Raw genomic sequence first — 17,850 nt, forward strand, 5'->3', positions numbered from 1 at the left:
TAAATTGACAAAAAAGACAAAAGAAGAGGAAAATTAGTGTTGAAGGATTGTCATGTGATAGGTACAGTAGTTTATTGTTGGTAGAATTGTAAACCATTTTGTAAAGCAATGTGGAATTATGCAAATAAAGTGACTAAAATGTCTGTACCCTTTGACTCAGAGATTCTTTTACTAGGCTTATATTCCAAGAAAGAATTGAATGCCAAATATATGTTTGCCTAAAAGACTATTTCATGGAGAACTCACACACTGGATGTACTCACACGAAGGTCAGAAGAAGCGATGCAAGGACACTCTCAAAGTATTTATGAAGAACTTTGGAATAAATTGTGAGACAAGGAAGACACTGGCACAGGATCACCCAGCATGTCATGCCTGCATCAACAAAGGCACTGTGCTCTATGAGCAAAGCAGAATTGTGGGTGTACAAATTTAGAGACATTAACCACTCCAAATATTCATATGGACTATTTGATCAGTCATTGTTGGACACATTGTACCTTGACCCCAACATAGTGATGCCATTTTAGTACTCTTCAAGAATGACAGACAACAACCAAATGACCAATCCCAAGGAGGTCATTGATTAGAAGAAAGTCTCCATATGACCAAAATTCTTATAGCAGCATATTTTTTCTGATATCAAAGCACTGAGGGAAAAAGTGGATGCCCATCAATTTGGGAATACCTAAACAAATTTTGGTACATGAATATAATGGAATGATTGTGATGAATAAAAGGAAGCATGCAGAATGCAATAAGCAGAGTCAAGAAAAAAAAATAAACAATGACTGTAACAATGTAAATGTAACAACCACAAAAATATCGTCATTTTTATCTTGCCTCCCTCTTTTTTTCTCTCTATGTATATTTATCTATCTGTTTCATTCCATTTCTGTCTCTATCGGCCAATCTCTCCTCCTCTCTTCTCTCATACTCCTAGCAAGATTTGAAGATGGACAGTGAATTGGACCCAAAGAGGCAGTGCAATATAGAAAATTCACTGAAGTCAGTAGACCTGGCTTTAAAATCTTTCTGTTATTTATGCACTGTCTGATTTTGGGTAAATCATTTAACCACTGTGGATCTCAATTCCCCCCTCAGTAAAATGAGACGAGTTTGGACAAAATGATTCTTAAGGTCCCTTCCAGCTCTAATCATCTGTGAAGAAATCAAGCTGGATCACATTTGAGAGATTGCATAGTGATTTCAATGCTGCTTACTTTTGCAAGAACCCATCCAGGTCTCCTGTTGATACTATATAGCTCTGTATCATGGAACACATGATTCCACAATCTTGAAAGAATCCAAATTGCATGTACCCAAAGATATATTATGACAGTAAGTACCCTTATAAGCATATTATCAAATCCCCTAGACCAGAGATTTTGAGATCCATCTGCGATAGTGAAGAGCCTTTTTGTAATTCTTTATTGATGGACAGTACTGAATTTTCCCCACCTCCTGTTGAATTATTTTAATTATTTCTCAATGTGACCAATTTGTGCAAATTTGCAACCCTAAACTCCCTAATCTTGCAGCCTTTTATTCTTATTATATTAGGATAAATCAGGGAAGTGATAGAATCTTAGAGCTGGAAAGGACCTTAGAGTTTAACCTAGTTCAACACTAACGTTTTTGAATCCCTGAACGTGATTTTGAGTGCACTTTAAACTATAATGATTCATTTTAGCTGTTTGTGGACATGGGGAGACATATGTGTGTGCATGTGTGTGTATAGGTATGTATATGTGTATATTTTTTCCTGAAATTCCTTCCAACTCCTGAGATTTTATGGTTTGTGTTTATACACACACACACACACGTATACACAAATATGTAAACACATATCTGTATGCATGTGTATTTGTACAAAAAATAAAATTTATATCTATCTACAAATCATAAAATCTCAATAGTCTAAAGGAACCTCAGGAAAAAAATACTGTTTATAAGATCTCCAAGAAGTAATCATCTAGCTTCCATTTGAAGAAACAGTGTTGGAGTAATTTACTACCACCATAGAAAGATCATTCTACTTTTGCATAGCTCCAAATCCCTCCCCTCTTCTGAACTCCCCAATAATAGATTACTGTAAACTCTTTTTATTTACAAATTTTGTGGCAAGATTCATTAGGGATGTTGGTATATAGTTTTCTTTCTTTGTTTTCAATCTTTCTTGTTTAAGTACAAATATATATTTTCATCCCAGAATGAATTTGGTATGATCTTTTCTTTTCTTTTATAAACAGCTTATGTAATACCGGAATTGATTTTTAAAGGTTTAATAGAATTTGCTTGCAAAGTCTTCTGGTTATGCTTATTATTACTATAGTTTATGGATTATTCAATTTATTTTCTAACATTAGATTATCATTTTTTTGTTCTATCAATATTGGTATTGTGTATTCTTACGTCTATTTATTCATTTCATTTAAGTTGTCTTGGCATATAGTTTTGCTAACTAGTTTCTAATAATTTTCTTTGTCTTATTTGTTTGTTGTGAATTTTCCATTTTCATTTTTTATATTGGTAATTTCTATGCTTTAATAAAAATCATTCATAAAAGCTTTCTTTAAAATTAGCTAATGATTTATGTGTTTTATTAGCTTTTTCAAAGAATCCGGATTTTAGTTTTATTTATTAATTAATTTTGTGCTTTCTATTTTGTTAATCTCTTCTTGGACAGCTAGGTGGCACAGCTAGGTGGCACAGCTAGGTGGCACAGGAAGACTCACCTTCCTGATTTCAAATCTAACCTCAGACATTTACTAGCTGGTAACCTCTGGCAAGTCACTCAACCCTGCTTATCTCAGTTCCTCACTTGTAAAATGAACTGGAGAAGAAAATGGCAAACTACTCCAGTATCTGTGCCAAGAAAAGCCCAAATAGAGTCTATTTTTTGTATCCAATTGGGGTTTTTAATTGTATTGTTTTTCCAGTTTTCTTTTAGTTTCATGCCCAATTCATTGGTTTGTTATTTTGGGGGAAAACTACATTAGAATTTCCAGACCCTGCCTCTTTGTTTATTGTTCATTTCAGTCATTGACAATAAAGTTTATTAAATGTGACGTCACTCACTTCTAGCCCCACCTTCTCAGGCTGCGCTGTGATTGGTGAATTCCCTCAGGCTGCTGGGAGTTACTGAGTTGGGGATTCGCAACTGAATTTGTCACTCGGACTTTCTGGAGGCAGCTTTCTTTTGCCTCCTTGCTTCTACTGCTTTTTTTTTGTTTTTTTTTTTTGCTACAGCTCTAACTTCCTGGGCCTCGCGTGCCACGGCGACCGAGATAGAAGCCAGTACCATGTTCCGCCGCAAGCTGACGGCCCTCGACTATCACAACCCTGCCGGTTTCAACTGCAAAGGTGAGGGAGGCGGCCGATGCTCGGTGCAGGCCTTGCTGGAGTTAGGCCTGGGAATGCGTCACTCGTACTCGGCAGCACCCGACCTCTTCTGAGTACGCACATCCCCTTTCGGCTGCTGCCTCTCTCCTTGTTAGGCTTTCCTTCCATTTTCTCCATACCCCTCTTTCTCCCATTAGTGAGATCCCTTTACTGCTAGATTCCTGGAGCGCTTCAGTATGGAGTCAAGCTCCTGCCGTGCCCTTAAACCACACAGTTCTGTCTGCCGTCATTTCTCTTTTTCAGCCCCGTCAAAGTAAGTCCACCTCTTCTTCCCTCCTCCATTAAAGAAAAGGGGAAAAACCCAACCCACTATGGCCAAAGGAAGTATTTCCCTATCTGTAAAAACTGATCATTTGGTATTAGTTGAATGCCGGGTAGACTTATGTTCCTGTGTAGGTGCTGTGGGAGGTAGTCCGTGTGACAGGGTCTCCGGCCAAAGAGAGCTCGAGGAGTCTACGTATATGTCCACAGAACTAGAAAACAAAGCAGCATATAGTAAAATGTACATCATGGCCATATTCTTTGGCCTATTGTAGATTAATAAAAATGAAAAGAATCCTAAGATAAACCCTATAACATCTTCGAATATTCATTATTCGGACATCTAATTGCTTATGATCCTCAGTTTCTTTCATCTGCAAAACTGAGATAACAGTACTCACCTTACAGGGCTGTTGTGGCCATTAAATGACAAAATTTGTAGAGTGCTTTGATGATCTTGAATTGCTAAATAGATTTTAGCCATTCGAAACTGATCAGCAGTGTTTTGATATGCCGAAACTTGTAATATTTTAAATAACTTTGTTATAGTGGATATATAGTTAATAAAGTACTTTGAATATTTCAGAAGCCTTAAAAATTTTAACTGAGAACTTTTCTTAGAGTCTTCACCTCTTCATACCATCTTTCTCATTCTTTTGTTTGAAAGTTTTAATTTTTCATTTCACTGTCTATTCTTTGGATTACTCTACAGATCTTACCTATTGCTTTACCTAATTCTCTAAATGTTATACTATTGTATATTATAATTATATGTTATCTTAACTCCTTATTAAACTGGATCTTCCCCCAAAGCAAAATTTACTGATTGGGGTTTAATAGTAATCTTCCCTTTTTTTACTCACTCCAGTGATGTGCTCATATTACTTTCGTTCTTTTTTTGATAGCTTTATAGTAGTTTTTCTTTTATTTCATTTTAAAAGATGTTTTCTTTCTTTCATTGCTTTGTAGTACTTGTTCATTTTTAATATTCAGGAAGGACATAATAGAATTAATAAATTTGTATAGTAAAGAAGTCTGTGCTAAAATGTATAGAAAAGATTACATTTAAGAAGATGTACATTTTGCTGTTACTATCATTCTTTATTTTGCCTTAACTAAAATCTTGTATTCTGATTTGTCTAAAATTTTTGCTACAGATGAAACAGAATTTAGAAACTTTATTGTTTGGCTTGAGGATCAGAAGATTAGACACTACAAGATCGAAGACAGAGGAAATTTAAGAAACATCCACAACAGTGAATGGCCCAAGTTCTTTGAAAAGGTAATGAATCACTGGGTCAAGGAAGTAAACATTTTTAAAAATAAAATTTAATTTTAAATTAGGAATAATAGTCATTCAGTTTTGGAATGGAAACTGATTCTTACCTGTTAAATGGGGGAAAGATTACAGATTTAGTTGGAAAACCTTTAGATAACATTTAGTGCACCTTCTTATTTTATAGATGAGAAAATTGAGAAAAATTTTGTGTGAAAAAAGATCAAGAAGTAGATGATAGTGATTAAGGAAACCCACAGTAATTCAGTTGTACTATACTAATATTACTAAAAATTTTAGCCCTCTTAGTTTTTGTTATATATATATTTAGGTAAATACAGTGAAGTTAAACTAGTGAAACAAGATCTATTCATCTAAGCAAACTAATTTTTGAGAGGAAACCAAAAATGAAAATTAACTCATAATGTTTTAATTCTACATAAACAAGAAAATTTTAAAGCTTATGTTTATATGTTTATGTTCATAAAGGCCTTCAGAAACTGAAAAAAAATAAAACTTTGTTTAAAATGAGGATTATTTTTAAAAAATTGTATGTGAATTAATGACATCAGAGGTTTTTTGGAGAACCATTTGCTTCACCTTTTTTGAGAACCCTCAAACTATATAGTTTTTGTTCATATCTGGTAGTAGTTAAACTGACTCACATTTATTCTATTGTCAATGTGGTTCTCACTGTGTCTTGAAAAGTTTCTCATAAAACAGCAGGATACATGATGATTTTCTGGAGTGGCAGAGTCCTAGAGGGTGACTTCCAGTCTCAGAATGTCTTATATGGCTTTATAAGACACTAGCCCTCTGACTATAATGTACATCTGAAGTACTGTGCTTATACATGTAGTATAATTGTTGTTGGTTGCATTTTGTAAAGATAAAGAAACCCATCCTTCCCTCTTTTAAACCCATCCTTTTCTCTCTCTCTCTTTTTTTTTTTTTTGCCATCCTTCGCTTAAAGAAATTCCTTCCTCCCATCTCTTCCCCTCTTACGCCCCCCCCGGCTGGGTTTTTGTTTTTGTTTTTTTTTGAGCAGTGGGAATTGTGTCTGGACCTGTGATTTTTATTTGTGTGGGTAACTACTAATGTGGAACATTTTCCACCAATCCAGATTAGTAACTTGGCTGTAACTTACAATTTTAGAGAGTTTCCTGGGCCACTGAGAGGTTAGTTGATGTGCCTGTGTTTGCATAGCTAGTATATTTCTTGAGTAATACTTTAACCTAGATCTTCCTTACCCTAAGGTTAAGTCCCCATCCACTGTTGCATGTTGTTTATATTCCGCCTCCTTGTATCCTTATCCCCCAATGAATGATCTCATATCTATAATACTTTTTTGACTTGGTTTAAAAGACTCAAGTGTGATTTTTGTTATTTAGCAGTTAATATTTGCAAAGCTTTTTCCCCCCATTTGCAAATCTGTCCTTGACCTTTCTAACTGTACAACATCTTTACCCAAGATGAACCCATCCTTCACTAATTGGTGCCTGTTGATAATTAGTAATGCCCATTATAGAAACTGTTTGATATGATTGATAAAAAGGACAAGTTTATTAAATGCAACAATATACACCTAAAACCACCTTTATGATAATAGAATTTAGGGCTGGAAGGGATGTTAAAATATTCTATATTTTTGTAATTTTTCACTAATAGTTACAATTTCATAGGAGAACAACCTGTTCCAATATGTTAGTAAATATTATATGCAAGAATGTGGCAAACTCATTCTAATTGTTGTACATTAAAAAACGAATCTGTGACCTACATCTGGTGGTATCAGTAGATTTCTCAGATCATCATGGATTAATTAACTGTGGAGGCCAGTTATCTTTATTCTGTTCCATATTCATATACTGTATCCCTAGCTGTAGTATAAAACCATATGCATTGATAATTAGGGAAAGCATAGCTGAATGTTAATCATCTGTCCTCCAAACAGTGGGATTCTCACATAGAATCACAGAATTATATAGTTAAAAGGAGCCTCAAAGACCATCTATTCCTAACTGTACCCCCAAAAAAATAGCTACTAAAACATAAACTCATTGTAGTAAATTGGTTGCCTAGATTTTTCTTGAAGATTTCCTGTGATGGAGAACCTATTCTGCTTTTGATAGTTCTAATTGTTGGAGGAAGTTTTTGCTGACATCACATTTTAAACTTGCTTCTTTAAAACTTCCCTCATTACTTCTAGTTCTGCCCTCCGAGGCTAAATAGAACAAGTCTTATCCTTCTTCCATGTGATAGTCCTTCATATACTTGAATACTACTATTATATCCCCCGTTAGCCTTCTGTTCTCCAGATTAAACATCTCCAACTTCTACAGATTCTTGTCCTGTTTTTTAAACACATTTATTTTTATCTGAATTGTTGAACAACAACCACCTCCAACAACCACCCCTCCCCCCCAAAAATTAAAAAACCAAAACCTGTTCTCAGGAATGTACATAATTGCCAGATTTAATGTCCTTTTCTCAATTCTCATCCTTCTTGACCTCTTTACAGCCTTTGACAATGTTACCCCCTTCTCCTTAGATAATATCTTCTGTCTAGATTTTCATGACATCACCCTGTCCTGTGTTTGAATCCTGATTTTGTTGTTTAATTTGCTCTGTTACTTAGGCAAGATGCTTATGTACTCTGACCCTCAAATTTCCTCATTCATAAAATAATTTAGTTGGATTTGATAACAATAATAGCTAACATTTGTATATTGCTGTAACCTTTGCAAAATTCTGTGTCATTTCATGCTTACAACACTCTATAAGGTAGTTGTTACTATTCTTCCCTGATGGGATTTGTCCTACAGGATTTATCCAGTGTAATGCAACTAGTTAAGTATCTGAGGCATAGTTTGAATTCAGGCCTTCCCAACTCCACGTCCAGAATTCTCTCCGCAATGCCACATTAAATCCTTTGAATTTGGGAATTTAGAACTCTTAGCAAATGCTTTTGAATATTTTGGGTTCTAGGTTTTGAAAGGTCATGAATTGAATATTCAAAGTTAAGTTTGATAGATGAATAATCAAGATGGGTTATCTCATTTTAGGTTTGAAACAAGATGTGTCTATGAAATAATGAGGCTAACTTTAGGTTTCATAAAACAACTTGAAAGCAGATCTAAAACCTGTATGTATTCCAACAATGTTTTGAGCAGTGGCAATCGTTGTTAGTGACATCAAAAGCTTCTGGGGTTCAGCTATCACCTCTATGTAGATGAATCCCAGATCTATATATCTAGCCCCAGTTTCTCTTTTGAGCGCCAGTTACACACCAGCAACTATATATTAAACATTTCCAATAGGATGTTCCAAAATTTTAAATTCAGAATGTTAAAAACAATTTGTTATCTTTCCATCCTAAATACTCTCCTCTTTATATTTTCTTTATTGTTGTCAAGGCCACTACCATCTTTTAAATCACCCAGATTCCCTACCTGTTAGTCTTTCACTTTGTCATTTCCTACAAGAGGCCTGTCCTCAACTTCTCCAGTTTCTTTTGCTCTCCTACCCATAAATTACTTTCTATTTCTTTTTTGAATTTGTTTCCCCTGTTCTTTTTTGTATTCATGTTTCCTCTGATAGAATGTAACCTTCTGCATGTCAAGGACTAGTTAGTTTTTGTCTTTGTTTTCCCAGCACCTGGTGTGGTATCTGACATGTAATACATACTTAAATGGATATTGAATGAATGAATGAATTACAAAGGAGCTACAATGAAGAACAACACTTAACTTGAATGTCTAAATTGTATAGTAGTGGTATTTTGTTGTTTTAATCACTCATTGTTTTAAGATTTAGATATATAAGACATATTGTGCCCTAGATGGTATAATTAATACAAAATTGTTCATCTAAATATAGACACTATGGCTTATTTATTAATTCTTATTTCTAACTATATGTTGCCATTTAACTGGTGATAATGAACCAGATTTTCTTCTTTTCACAGTATCTGAAAGATGTTAACTGCCCTTTCAAGATTCAAGAGCGACAGGAAACTATTGATTGGCTTCTCGGTTTAGCTGTTAGACTTGAATATGGAGATAACGGTATGATTTTTACCTGTGCATTAATTATATATTCAATGATGGATTATGAAAAGACTTGATATGGGAGTCTTTAAAAAATAATTTAACTGCTTTTTATTTGAATCCTTTTTTAAAAGCTGCAATTCCCTTTCCTTTTTATTTCTTCCTTTCTTTGATCTCACTGAGAAGCTATGGTTTTCTAACAAGAATAAAATCCTATTTAAAAGCGCCTCATTAGCAAAAGCAGTTCAAAGCACATTTCTCTTCATTATTTATTTGGTCCTTAGATTTTCTAGAAGTACTGTGGTCTGTTGGAATGGAAGGAATACTGGATTTTTGGAGTGAGAGAACCTGGGTTTGAATCCCAGCTCTTTTACTTAGTTCTCTTGGTTACCATGGCAAGTTAGCCTCTCTGGCTTTTAGTTTTATCATCTGTCAAATGAGGGGGAAAGGAATAAGGGAAGGGAATAAGCATTTATTAAGCACCTACTATGTGTCAGGCACTGTGCTAAGCACTTTATAAATGTTATCTTTAGATCCTCACAACAACCCAATGAGGTAGGTGCTATTATTATCTTCATTTTACAGATAAGGAAACTGAGGCAGACAAAGTTTAAGTGACTTGCTCAGGGTCATAAGATAGCAAGTATCTGAAACTGGATTTGACCTCTGGTCTTCCCAACGCCAGGTCCAGTGCTCTATCCACTGTGCCACCTCTTAACCTGTTAAATAATGTAATTAGATTAAGCTGTATATGAGTGTCTAGCTCTAAAGTTGTGATCCTGTATCAACACATCATTATAGCTTATAGATTAAAAGATAAATGAACAGTGGAAGAACATTTCCACATCAAAGCCAAGCCTATTGCTTAGTTCTTAGAACTTCTAGTTAATTCAATAGTAGAATAAAAACTTTATCAAGAAAATGTATAGTCGAAAGAGAAGATGGGTTGGTCATGTGATTAAGGGCAAAATATCCGGAGTATTCTACTAGTACCCTTTTGATATCAGGAAAAATTGTGTAAGGATTCTACCTCAGGCAGAATGATGGAATGATAGGACACCATGGATAAGAGTCACATGGGCTAGGCAGGCATGATTGGGTTGCAATATGCATCTTGAAAGAAACTTCAGATTGATATCACCACATATATTTAAAATTTGAGTTCATCTCAACGAATTTGAAAACATTGCTAGGCAATGAGGAACATTCAAAGATGAATAATACATGGTTCCTGACACCAGAGAACTTACATAAACTAAAATAATTTAAGAGCAATGAGGCTTGTTTGCAAGTAGCAATAATACAAAAGAAAATATGGTGTTTTGTAGTTCCTTTGAAGTTAAGTAGTTTGCTGAGGGTCATGGCAAAATAAATAGAATCACAGAGTTGTGAGAATTCTAAGAAGGAAGAGGTGGTTTTCTACCATGGAGTCAGTGAAAACTTGGGTGTAGCATTTGATTTGGGCCTCATAGGATTTCAAAAGGTGAAGATTGTTGAAGAAAACTCAGCAGTATTCATTTTTGGTAGAAGCTTTCCAGATTTCTTAACAAAATTATGAGTTAAATTTTAGGCATTGGGCTTTTTAGAGAGAAAATGAAAGGAAAGAGTTTATTCTTTGTTGAATTCTCCGCAACTCATTTTATAGTAATCATGAAAAAAGGCAATGTTCCACATTGAAGATTAAACAAGGGTACAAAGTTTAAGTTAGAGTTTAAACAGAATAATTGTAATTTAATTTATCAACCATCTTCCTAAACCATTTATTCTGATCAAGGGTGGACAAAGAGATACTGCTCTTAATTTTATTAATCTGAGTTTGGTGGGCACCCTGATTTGTTTTCAGGGAGTTCAAGGTTCCTTCCTGAAATCTGACTTAGATTCCATTTAGAAATTGGTTAGGCCTTTGATAAAGATAAAACAAAAGGATTTCAAAACAGGACATTGTTTCTACAGATTTAAGTATTGACAGTTTTTCTATTTGGGTAGTACCAATGACTTCTGAATAGGACCTAGTCACTAGGACACTACAATACCATTTCTTTAATATTTAATAACATAATCTAAGGATGGATGAGGAGAATCCAGATTGTGTGACATGTTCATGTAATGATAAGTAGTATCATTTGTATGGAGTGCATGAGATGGAGAGAGAAACAGCATGCATAGTGGTTAGAAAGCTGACTTTCGAGTCAGAAATGACCATCTAGTTCAAGTTCTGCCTATGTGAAAGACACTTAATTTCTCAGTGCTCTAATAAACTCTTTTAGACTGTAAGTTACAGAGAAATGTACACTGGCATAGAAGTGTTACATTGGCTTAGGGAGTTTCTTTACCATGGTGTTCCCTCTAACAGTGAAATTAAAGATCTGGTCTCTACCTGAAGTGGAATGGCATGTGAATGGCTGAAGATATTTCATACTTATATATTACTTTACGATTTACATGGTCCTGAGGATCATAAGAAAAAAAACTCAGGACTTGGAACCAGGGGACCCGAGTTAAAATCATTCCTCATGTACTTTGTGACCATGGCAAGTCAGTTAAATCCATTTTCATCATCTGTGTAAAAATGGGGATAATACTTGTATTACCTGACTCATGATGATGTGGGAAAAGTGCTTTGCAAGTCATCAAACTTTATAAACACGATGATATTATTTTAATCGAATTAATTGTTTTTTCCCCTGTGTTACTTATATGGCCATGAGAATATGTTGTTAGGCCTACAAGATTAAATAAATAAATTGGGTCCGAAATAATACTCCTCTTTGCCCTTCCCTCTCAAGTGGAGAGAAACTTTGAAATAATAAATCATGGTTTTATAACTCTTTACAATTTGTAAGGCACTTTCCCCATAGTTTTATAAGGTAGATAATACAGATGTTAATATCACCATGTGTACTCACAAAGGAACTAATGCTCTGACAGTTTGACTTTTTCAAGGTCATACAACTAATAAGTATTGCAGCTGATATCACACAATCCAGTTCTTTTGACTCCAAATCTATGTTGTCTTGATTATTTAACTCTTATTTAGATTTGTGATATCAAAAGAGTGGCCCTGTGTGATACAACCAGCATTTTCCCAACACAGCTTCTTTCTTCTCACCCACAACACGGGGAGGCTTTACCTAAAGATGACAAAACTGCCCTAGCATCTGGTTGGCCCAGATTTTCTTGATGCAGCTTCTTGGTTATATTTGTTGTTGTTGTTTTCTACTCTTCATGACCCTATTTAGGGTTTTCTTGGCAAAAATACTGGAGTGGTTTTCCATTTCCTTCTCCAGCTCATTTTACAGATGTGGAAACTGAGGGAAAGAGTGAAGTGACTTGCTAGTCACATAGCTAGTAAGTGTCTGAGGCCAGATTTGAACTCATGAAGGTGAATCTTCCTGACTCTAGACCTGGCACTTTATCTACTATACCACCTAGCTACCCTGGTTGTATAGGGGCATATAAAGTCCCAGCCAAGTAGAGTCTAAGGTATGTTAGACTTGATGGTGCATAAAACCATGTGAAGCAGCATATCCTGATGACCTGCCAATCAGATACATTTCTGTGAGGAAGAAAGGGAAGCTGGATCTATCAAAACTAAAGATAAATGCCTTTATACTTATCCTGGCTACATATCCTTGCCATGGTAGGGCAGAGTAATTATTAGTATTAATTTTTATTATTATTGATGACATATATTATTGATTATTAATGATTTAGAATTTATTATTATTAATTATTTATAGGTGTCTCATAAGAGCCACTCCTCTAAGCATTTATTAGGGTGTTGAATAACTATAGTTGTGCAACAAGGATACTTATGATCAATAATTAATAAGAATTTATTAAGCACCTAGTATATAACAGGCACTGTGCTAAGCTTTGGGGATATAAACATGAAAAATGAAAGTCTCATTGCTAGGATATGGTGGAAAGGCAGTAAGAGAAGTCTCAAGGTAGTGCAGCCAAATGAGAAATGAGATGTCTGAGTTGAGATTTCTCTTTAAGTGGAGATTTGGAATTCCTGACCCCACCAATCAATTAGAGAGGCAGGAGGTCCAAGACTGATGAGATCTTACAGGATGACAAGGTCATTCCAATAATGAGCTTCCTTGGGGGTATGGTGGAAATGTCAATAAGAGAAGTCCCAATGTATGCAGCCAAGTGAGAAGTGTAGTGTAAGATTTTTTTGTGTCTGAGCTCTTTTCTAAGACTATTTGTATCTGAACTGATGCTTTCTTGAATGACGTTCTTTTATTTATTTTTTTATTTTTAAAATTTTTTTATTAATTTATTTTGATTTATCAACAATCACTTCCATATGCTTTTGAGTTTAAAATTTTTTCCCCTTTCCTCCCCACTACCCTCCCCAAGATGGTGTACTATCTGATGTAGGCTATACATATACATTGAATGATATTCTTTATCTGGGATTCCTATAACCAGCCTTGACTATAATATGCTATTTTTGGAGGAATAGTCAGTTTTTAGATTAATTGGATTTCAAGAACAAGTTTTACACTCATCTACCTGTGGCAGAGCGACTTTGTGATGCTGTCGTAGAGCTAAATTCTTAATATCTTTACTAGAGATTGTAGCAACACCACATGTATATTTTCCTTTAATTAAAATAATATATGCCACATTGTATGGAAAATCCTTATTAGGGAAACCCTGGTCAATCATTGGCGTGAATTCCTAGTGCTTGGTTCTACTCAGTCAAGGGGGAAAGTGCCCAAAAGAGATTTCCTCCGTTAGCCAAAATGAATCATGAATGCTTAATTCAAAAAGTGGAATGTTTATGATGTTTTCTTAACAGATCTATCTAGTTAAAAATTCTATTTCCATCTTACCATGCTTCCTTTCTTTACTTTTACACAAATGAATTAGTGATGTCATTGATTTAGAAATTCCCTCCAGTAATGTAGATTTCAGTCCATTTATGCCTCCACATCCTTAGTTGACTGTTTTCTGTGACTTCCCAGAAGTTTGTCATAGTAGATCCATCCAATGTGCCAGAAACAGTTGGAGGTACGAAGAGTCTCCAGGTATAATAGTGACCTGGATGCCAGCAACTAGTAGTCCTTTAGTCCCTTCCCTTCTCCTCCCCCATTCCAAGCCATAGTGACTTGGGCATATGACATAGGTGGAAGACAGATTGAAATAGTTAGAGACTTGAACCAGAGAGATCAATTAGAATGCTGTTTTAATAATCTAGGCTAGAGCTAATGAGGGCCTGAACTAAGTGGTAACTGTGTGAGTGGAGAGAAGAGGTGGATGAGAGAATGTGAGAAGGGGTAGGTGGAGGGAAATGTGGGTGTAGAAATGGAAAGATGTGGCAACTGAGTGGATATGAAGGGTGAGGGATAGTAGAATCTAGAGTGCCTTCAAGATTGTGAACCTTGAAGACTAGAAGGATGGTAATGCCCTTAATAGAAATAGGGAAGTTGGGGAGAGGGATAGGCTTTAGATAGAATAATGAATTCAGTTTTTGAGATGTATATTAGAGATATAGTTTTAAATATCCAATAGATAATTGATGTGAGACTGGAGCTTGGGAGAGAATTTAGGGCTAGATGAATGAATGAATGAATGAAAATCACTTAAAAATTCTTAGTATGTCAAGCATTGTGCTAAGTTTTGAGGTACATACAGAGTGATAAGCTAGATAATCTTTTCTCTCAAGAAACTTACAATCTAATTGGGGGAAAGAACACATAGGAGAGTACAGGTGCAGAATGGATAGAAAGGTTTATGGTGCAAGGGCAAAGCAGATGACAAAGGCAGTGGCCCTTAGAGTACATCAGCTGCCCAGGTGAGGGAGGGAAAGAAGGAGGAAGGTGATGCTTTGACAGGGCAGATAAGAAACCATCTGGTTTGGTAGTCCAGATGGCATAGTGGCAGATGGTAAGGCCTGATTTTCTTTCGGGCACCTGGTAGGATTGTGAGAGTTATTTGCTGTAGCGATGATAATTAATCCATAAGAGCAGTTGAAGTTGGCAAATGAGAGGGTTTAGACAAGAAAGTCCAGGACAGAAGAATTGAGAGAGGGAGAGGTATGGGAGATTCCTCTGCAATTTTTCCATTAATGTAGTTTACTTGGAAATGATATTAATAATGATAATGATCATAATAAACGTTTTTATATAACTCCTACTATGTGCCAGGCAATGTGCTAAGCACTTGGCAAATATTATCTCATTTGATCCTCATAGCAGCCCTGGGAAGTAGATGATATTATTATCCCCATTTACAGTTTAGGAAACTAAAGCCAATAGAGAATTAGTTGCCCAAGGTCACAGACATATTAAGTGTGAGGTCACATTTGAACTCAAGTCTTCATGACCCCAGATCCAGCTCGCTATTCACTGTGCCTCCTAGCTCTATATACTCCCAAATATGTTACTTTAACCTGTTTGCTAATATTTTGTTTTTTGTTAACCTGTAATTTGATAGATAACTTTCTGTAACAAGTGAATTAGTGGCAAAAATCCAACTTCATTTTTTTTAAAAATCAGTTTAAAAGGGGAAAGTTGTACAAGGAAAAAAGCAAATTACTTTGTTAAATGAGAAGGGAAGGAGAGAAAGGAACAAGCACTTATTTAGAGTCTGCTATGTGTCCAGCAGTGTATAAATATTATCTCATTTGATCTTCACAACAACACTGTGAAGTCGGAACTATTAGTATCTCCATTTTATAATTGAGGAAACTAAAGCAGGCAGCAATAAAGTGATTTGACCAAAGTCAAACAGCTAGTGAGTGTCTGAGGCTGGATTTGAACTTAGATCTTTCTGATTCAAGGCCCAGTGCTTTATCTACACCTAACCTGGAATTTGATTTTGTGTATTATGTCAATTAGAGTGGCAAGAATCTGGTTCAAATTTTTATAACATAAATTGTTTAATTAATTTGTCCTTCGTGTTATTAGCCATAGTATGCAATATAGTGATGTTTGATCTGCACAGTCATTTCTTAAGACACATACTGGAGTGGATAGAGCAACGGCCCTGGAGTCAGGAGGACTTGAGTTCAAATCCGACCCCAGACCAACCACTTGACACTTACTAGCTGTGTGACTCTGGGCAAGTCACTTGACCCCAATTGCCTAAAAAATAAAAAATAAAAAAATGAAGTTGTAAAGACATATACTAGGTAGTGAGAGGCAAATTTTTTTTCTTTTCCTTGGGAAGGTTGATGGTTTAAAAATAATTTTATTAGAAATTTAAAATTATATTTCAACACATTTTTTCTCTTAGAAAATCATCTATCCACAAACACTATAGTTTGTCTAGTATTCAGTGATGGCTTATTTTAGAATCTCATATTTAATAAACATTTCTTTTCAAGTGATTATATTAAAATCCTACTTTGTAGTTCTAAACCATCTAATGTTTAGGGCAGTGTAAATTATTGTGTTTTTGAAGTATTGAGATGTTTTGATGTTTTGGTAAGTAAGATGATGGAAGTTTAGGAGAGAAACAACTTTACTTTTCAGGCAAAATTTTAGTGAAAGAAAATGGATACAACTTTATTTAATTCTGTATTAAATGTTTTTAAAATTTGAGAGGAAATCTATTTTAAAAATTGAATTTATTTATGAAATTTATGACCTTAATGTGTATTATGTTTTTAAGAGTAGGTAATCCACTTTTTGCACTTTACAATTTCAACAGAACAGTGCCTTTTGACAGTTACTCTGCTATTCAGAAAAAGTAATTTTGACTTGAGATGTAGTATGTTTAAAAAGTGCATATAATTTTAAAACATGTTCACAGTTTCTATAAATACACCTGGAATCAGTTTGTGTATTGTCTGCTGTCACCATCAGAAGAACACAATAGTACATAATACTATTCAACGTTAGAAATTCTGCAGAACATGTTGACCCAAATCCCAAGAAAAAGTAAATTTATTTATTCAAAACAATCTTCAGAAATTTGTCCTTACTTCCCAGCTTGTTGCTAGGTAATTATTTGTTAATCTGTAAGCCTTATAGCATGTGGGTTCTGGATGGGATATGGGAGCTTACTCTGTTTAGGCTAGCAGTATGAGGATCCACCCTTCTATTCTCAGAGAGGGAAGGAGATAAGGAAGTATGTAGTTGTGTCTGTGTTTCTTGATGTTCATCTTCCACTACATTGGTAAATAGGGGAATATCTTTGAGTCAGGAATGTACTTGTATGAATTGAGTGAAAATGAAGTCAGTTATTGACTCAATTTAAATATCATGTAGATTTTTGTGATTAAAATAAATGAATGGACTTACCTTCAGATCTCAAAAGCGTTGAAGTATATCTCTGTGTGTGTGTGTTTTCGTGTTCGTCAGTGTGAGTGGATGTGCCATGTTGATACCATTCACATGATGTTGGAAATGTATCAATATGAGATTGGACTCTGTGTAACAAAAGTGTTGCCCACATGTCATTGAGAAGCTATAGATGAATGTTCCTTGGTAGCAATTTTTGTGCAACTGTTCTTGGATTCATTCTACCAGATTCTGGAGCCACTGTCCATTTTGGATTAATTGGGATTTCAAGCCAGACTATCTAGCTGAATGTCTTCAATAGGCCATTTTGCAGCTTTTTTCTTAAAGTCTTTGAGGTATACAAATGTCTTTTGTGTGTTACTCATTTTTGGCACAGTTCATACCATGCTTGTCAGAGCATGTTAGTGAAATGAGTGAAGTATTGGCAGTAAATTCTGGTCAGACAAGCAGAAGAAGAGCAAGAGGGAATGCTTAGGTGAGAGTCCTTGAAAATTAGAATGTTACAAACACAATGGCATCAGAATGGTTTAGGTAAATGTTGAACAAATTGTAAATGCATTTAGTTTACTCAGTAAAGTTATCTTAGGACTTATTAAAA

General features: G+C 35.1%; 1 protein-coding gene across 1 annotated transcript in view; it reads left to right on the plus strand.

The window, feature by feature from the left end:
• The first annotated feature begins 3,174 nt into the window (after nucleotides 1-3,174).
• RTRAF (RNA transcription, translation and transport factor) overlaps nucleotides 3,175-17,850 on the plus strand; it is a 45,941-nt gene continuing 31,265 nt past the window's right edge. Inside the window, exons 1-3 of the mRNA XM_027841640.1 lie at nucleotides 3,175-3,366; nucleotides 4,824-4,948; nucleotides 8,910-9,009. Of these exons, the coding sequence (XP_027697441.1) occupies nucleotides 3,306-3,366; nucleotides 4,824-4,948; nucleotides 8,910-9,009 (286 nt within the window). The 5' untranslated portion in view covers nucleotides 3,175-3,305. The remainder of the gene's footprint in view (nucleotides 3,367-4,823; nucleotides 4,949-8,909; nucleotides 9,010-17,850) is intronic.

Source organism: Vombatus ursinus, unplaced genomic scaffold, assembly GCF_900497805.2.
Source record: "Vombatus ursinus unplaced genomic scaffold, bare-nosed wombat genome assembly UNPS02004746.1, whole genome shotgun sequence".
Lineage (NCBI taxonomy): Eukaryota > Metazoa > Chordata > Mammalia > Diprotodontia > Vombatidae > Vombatus > Vombatus ursinus.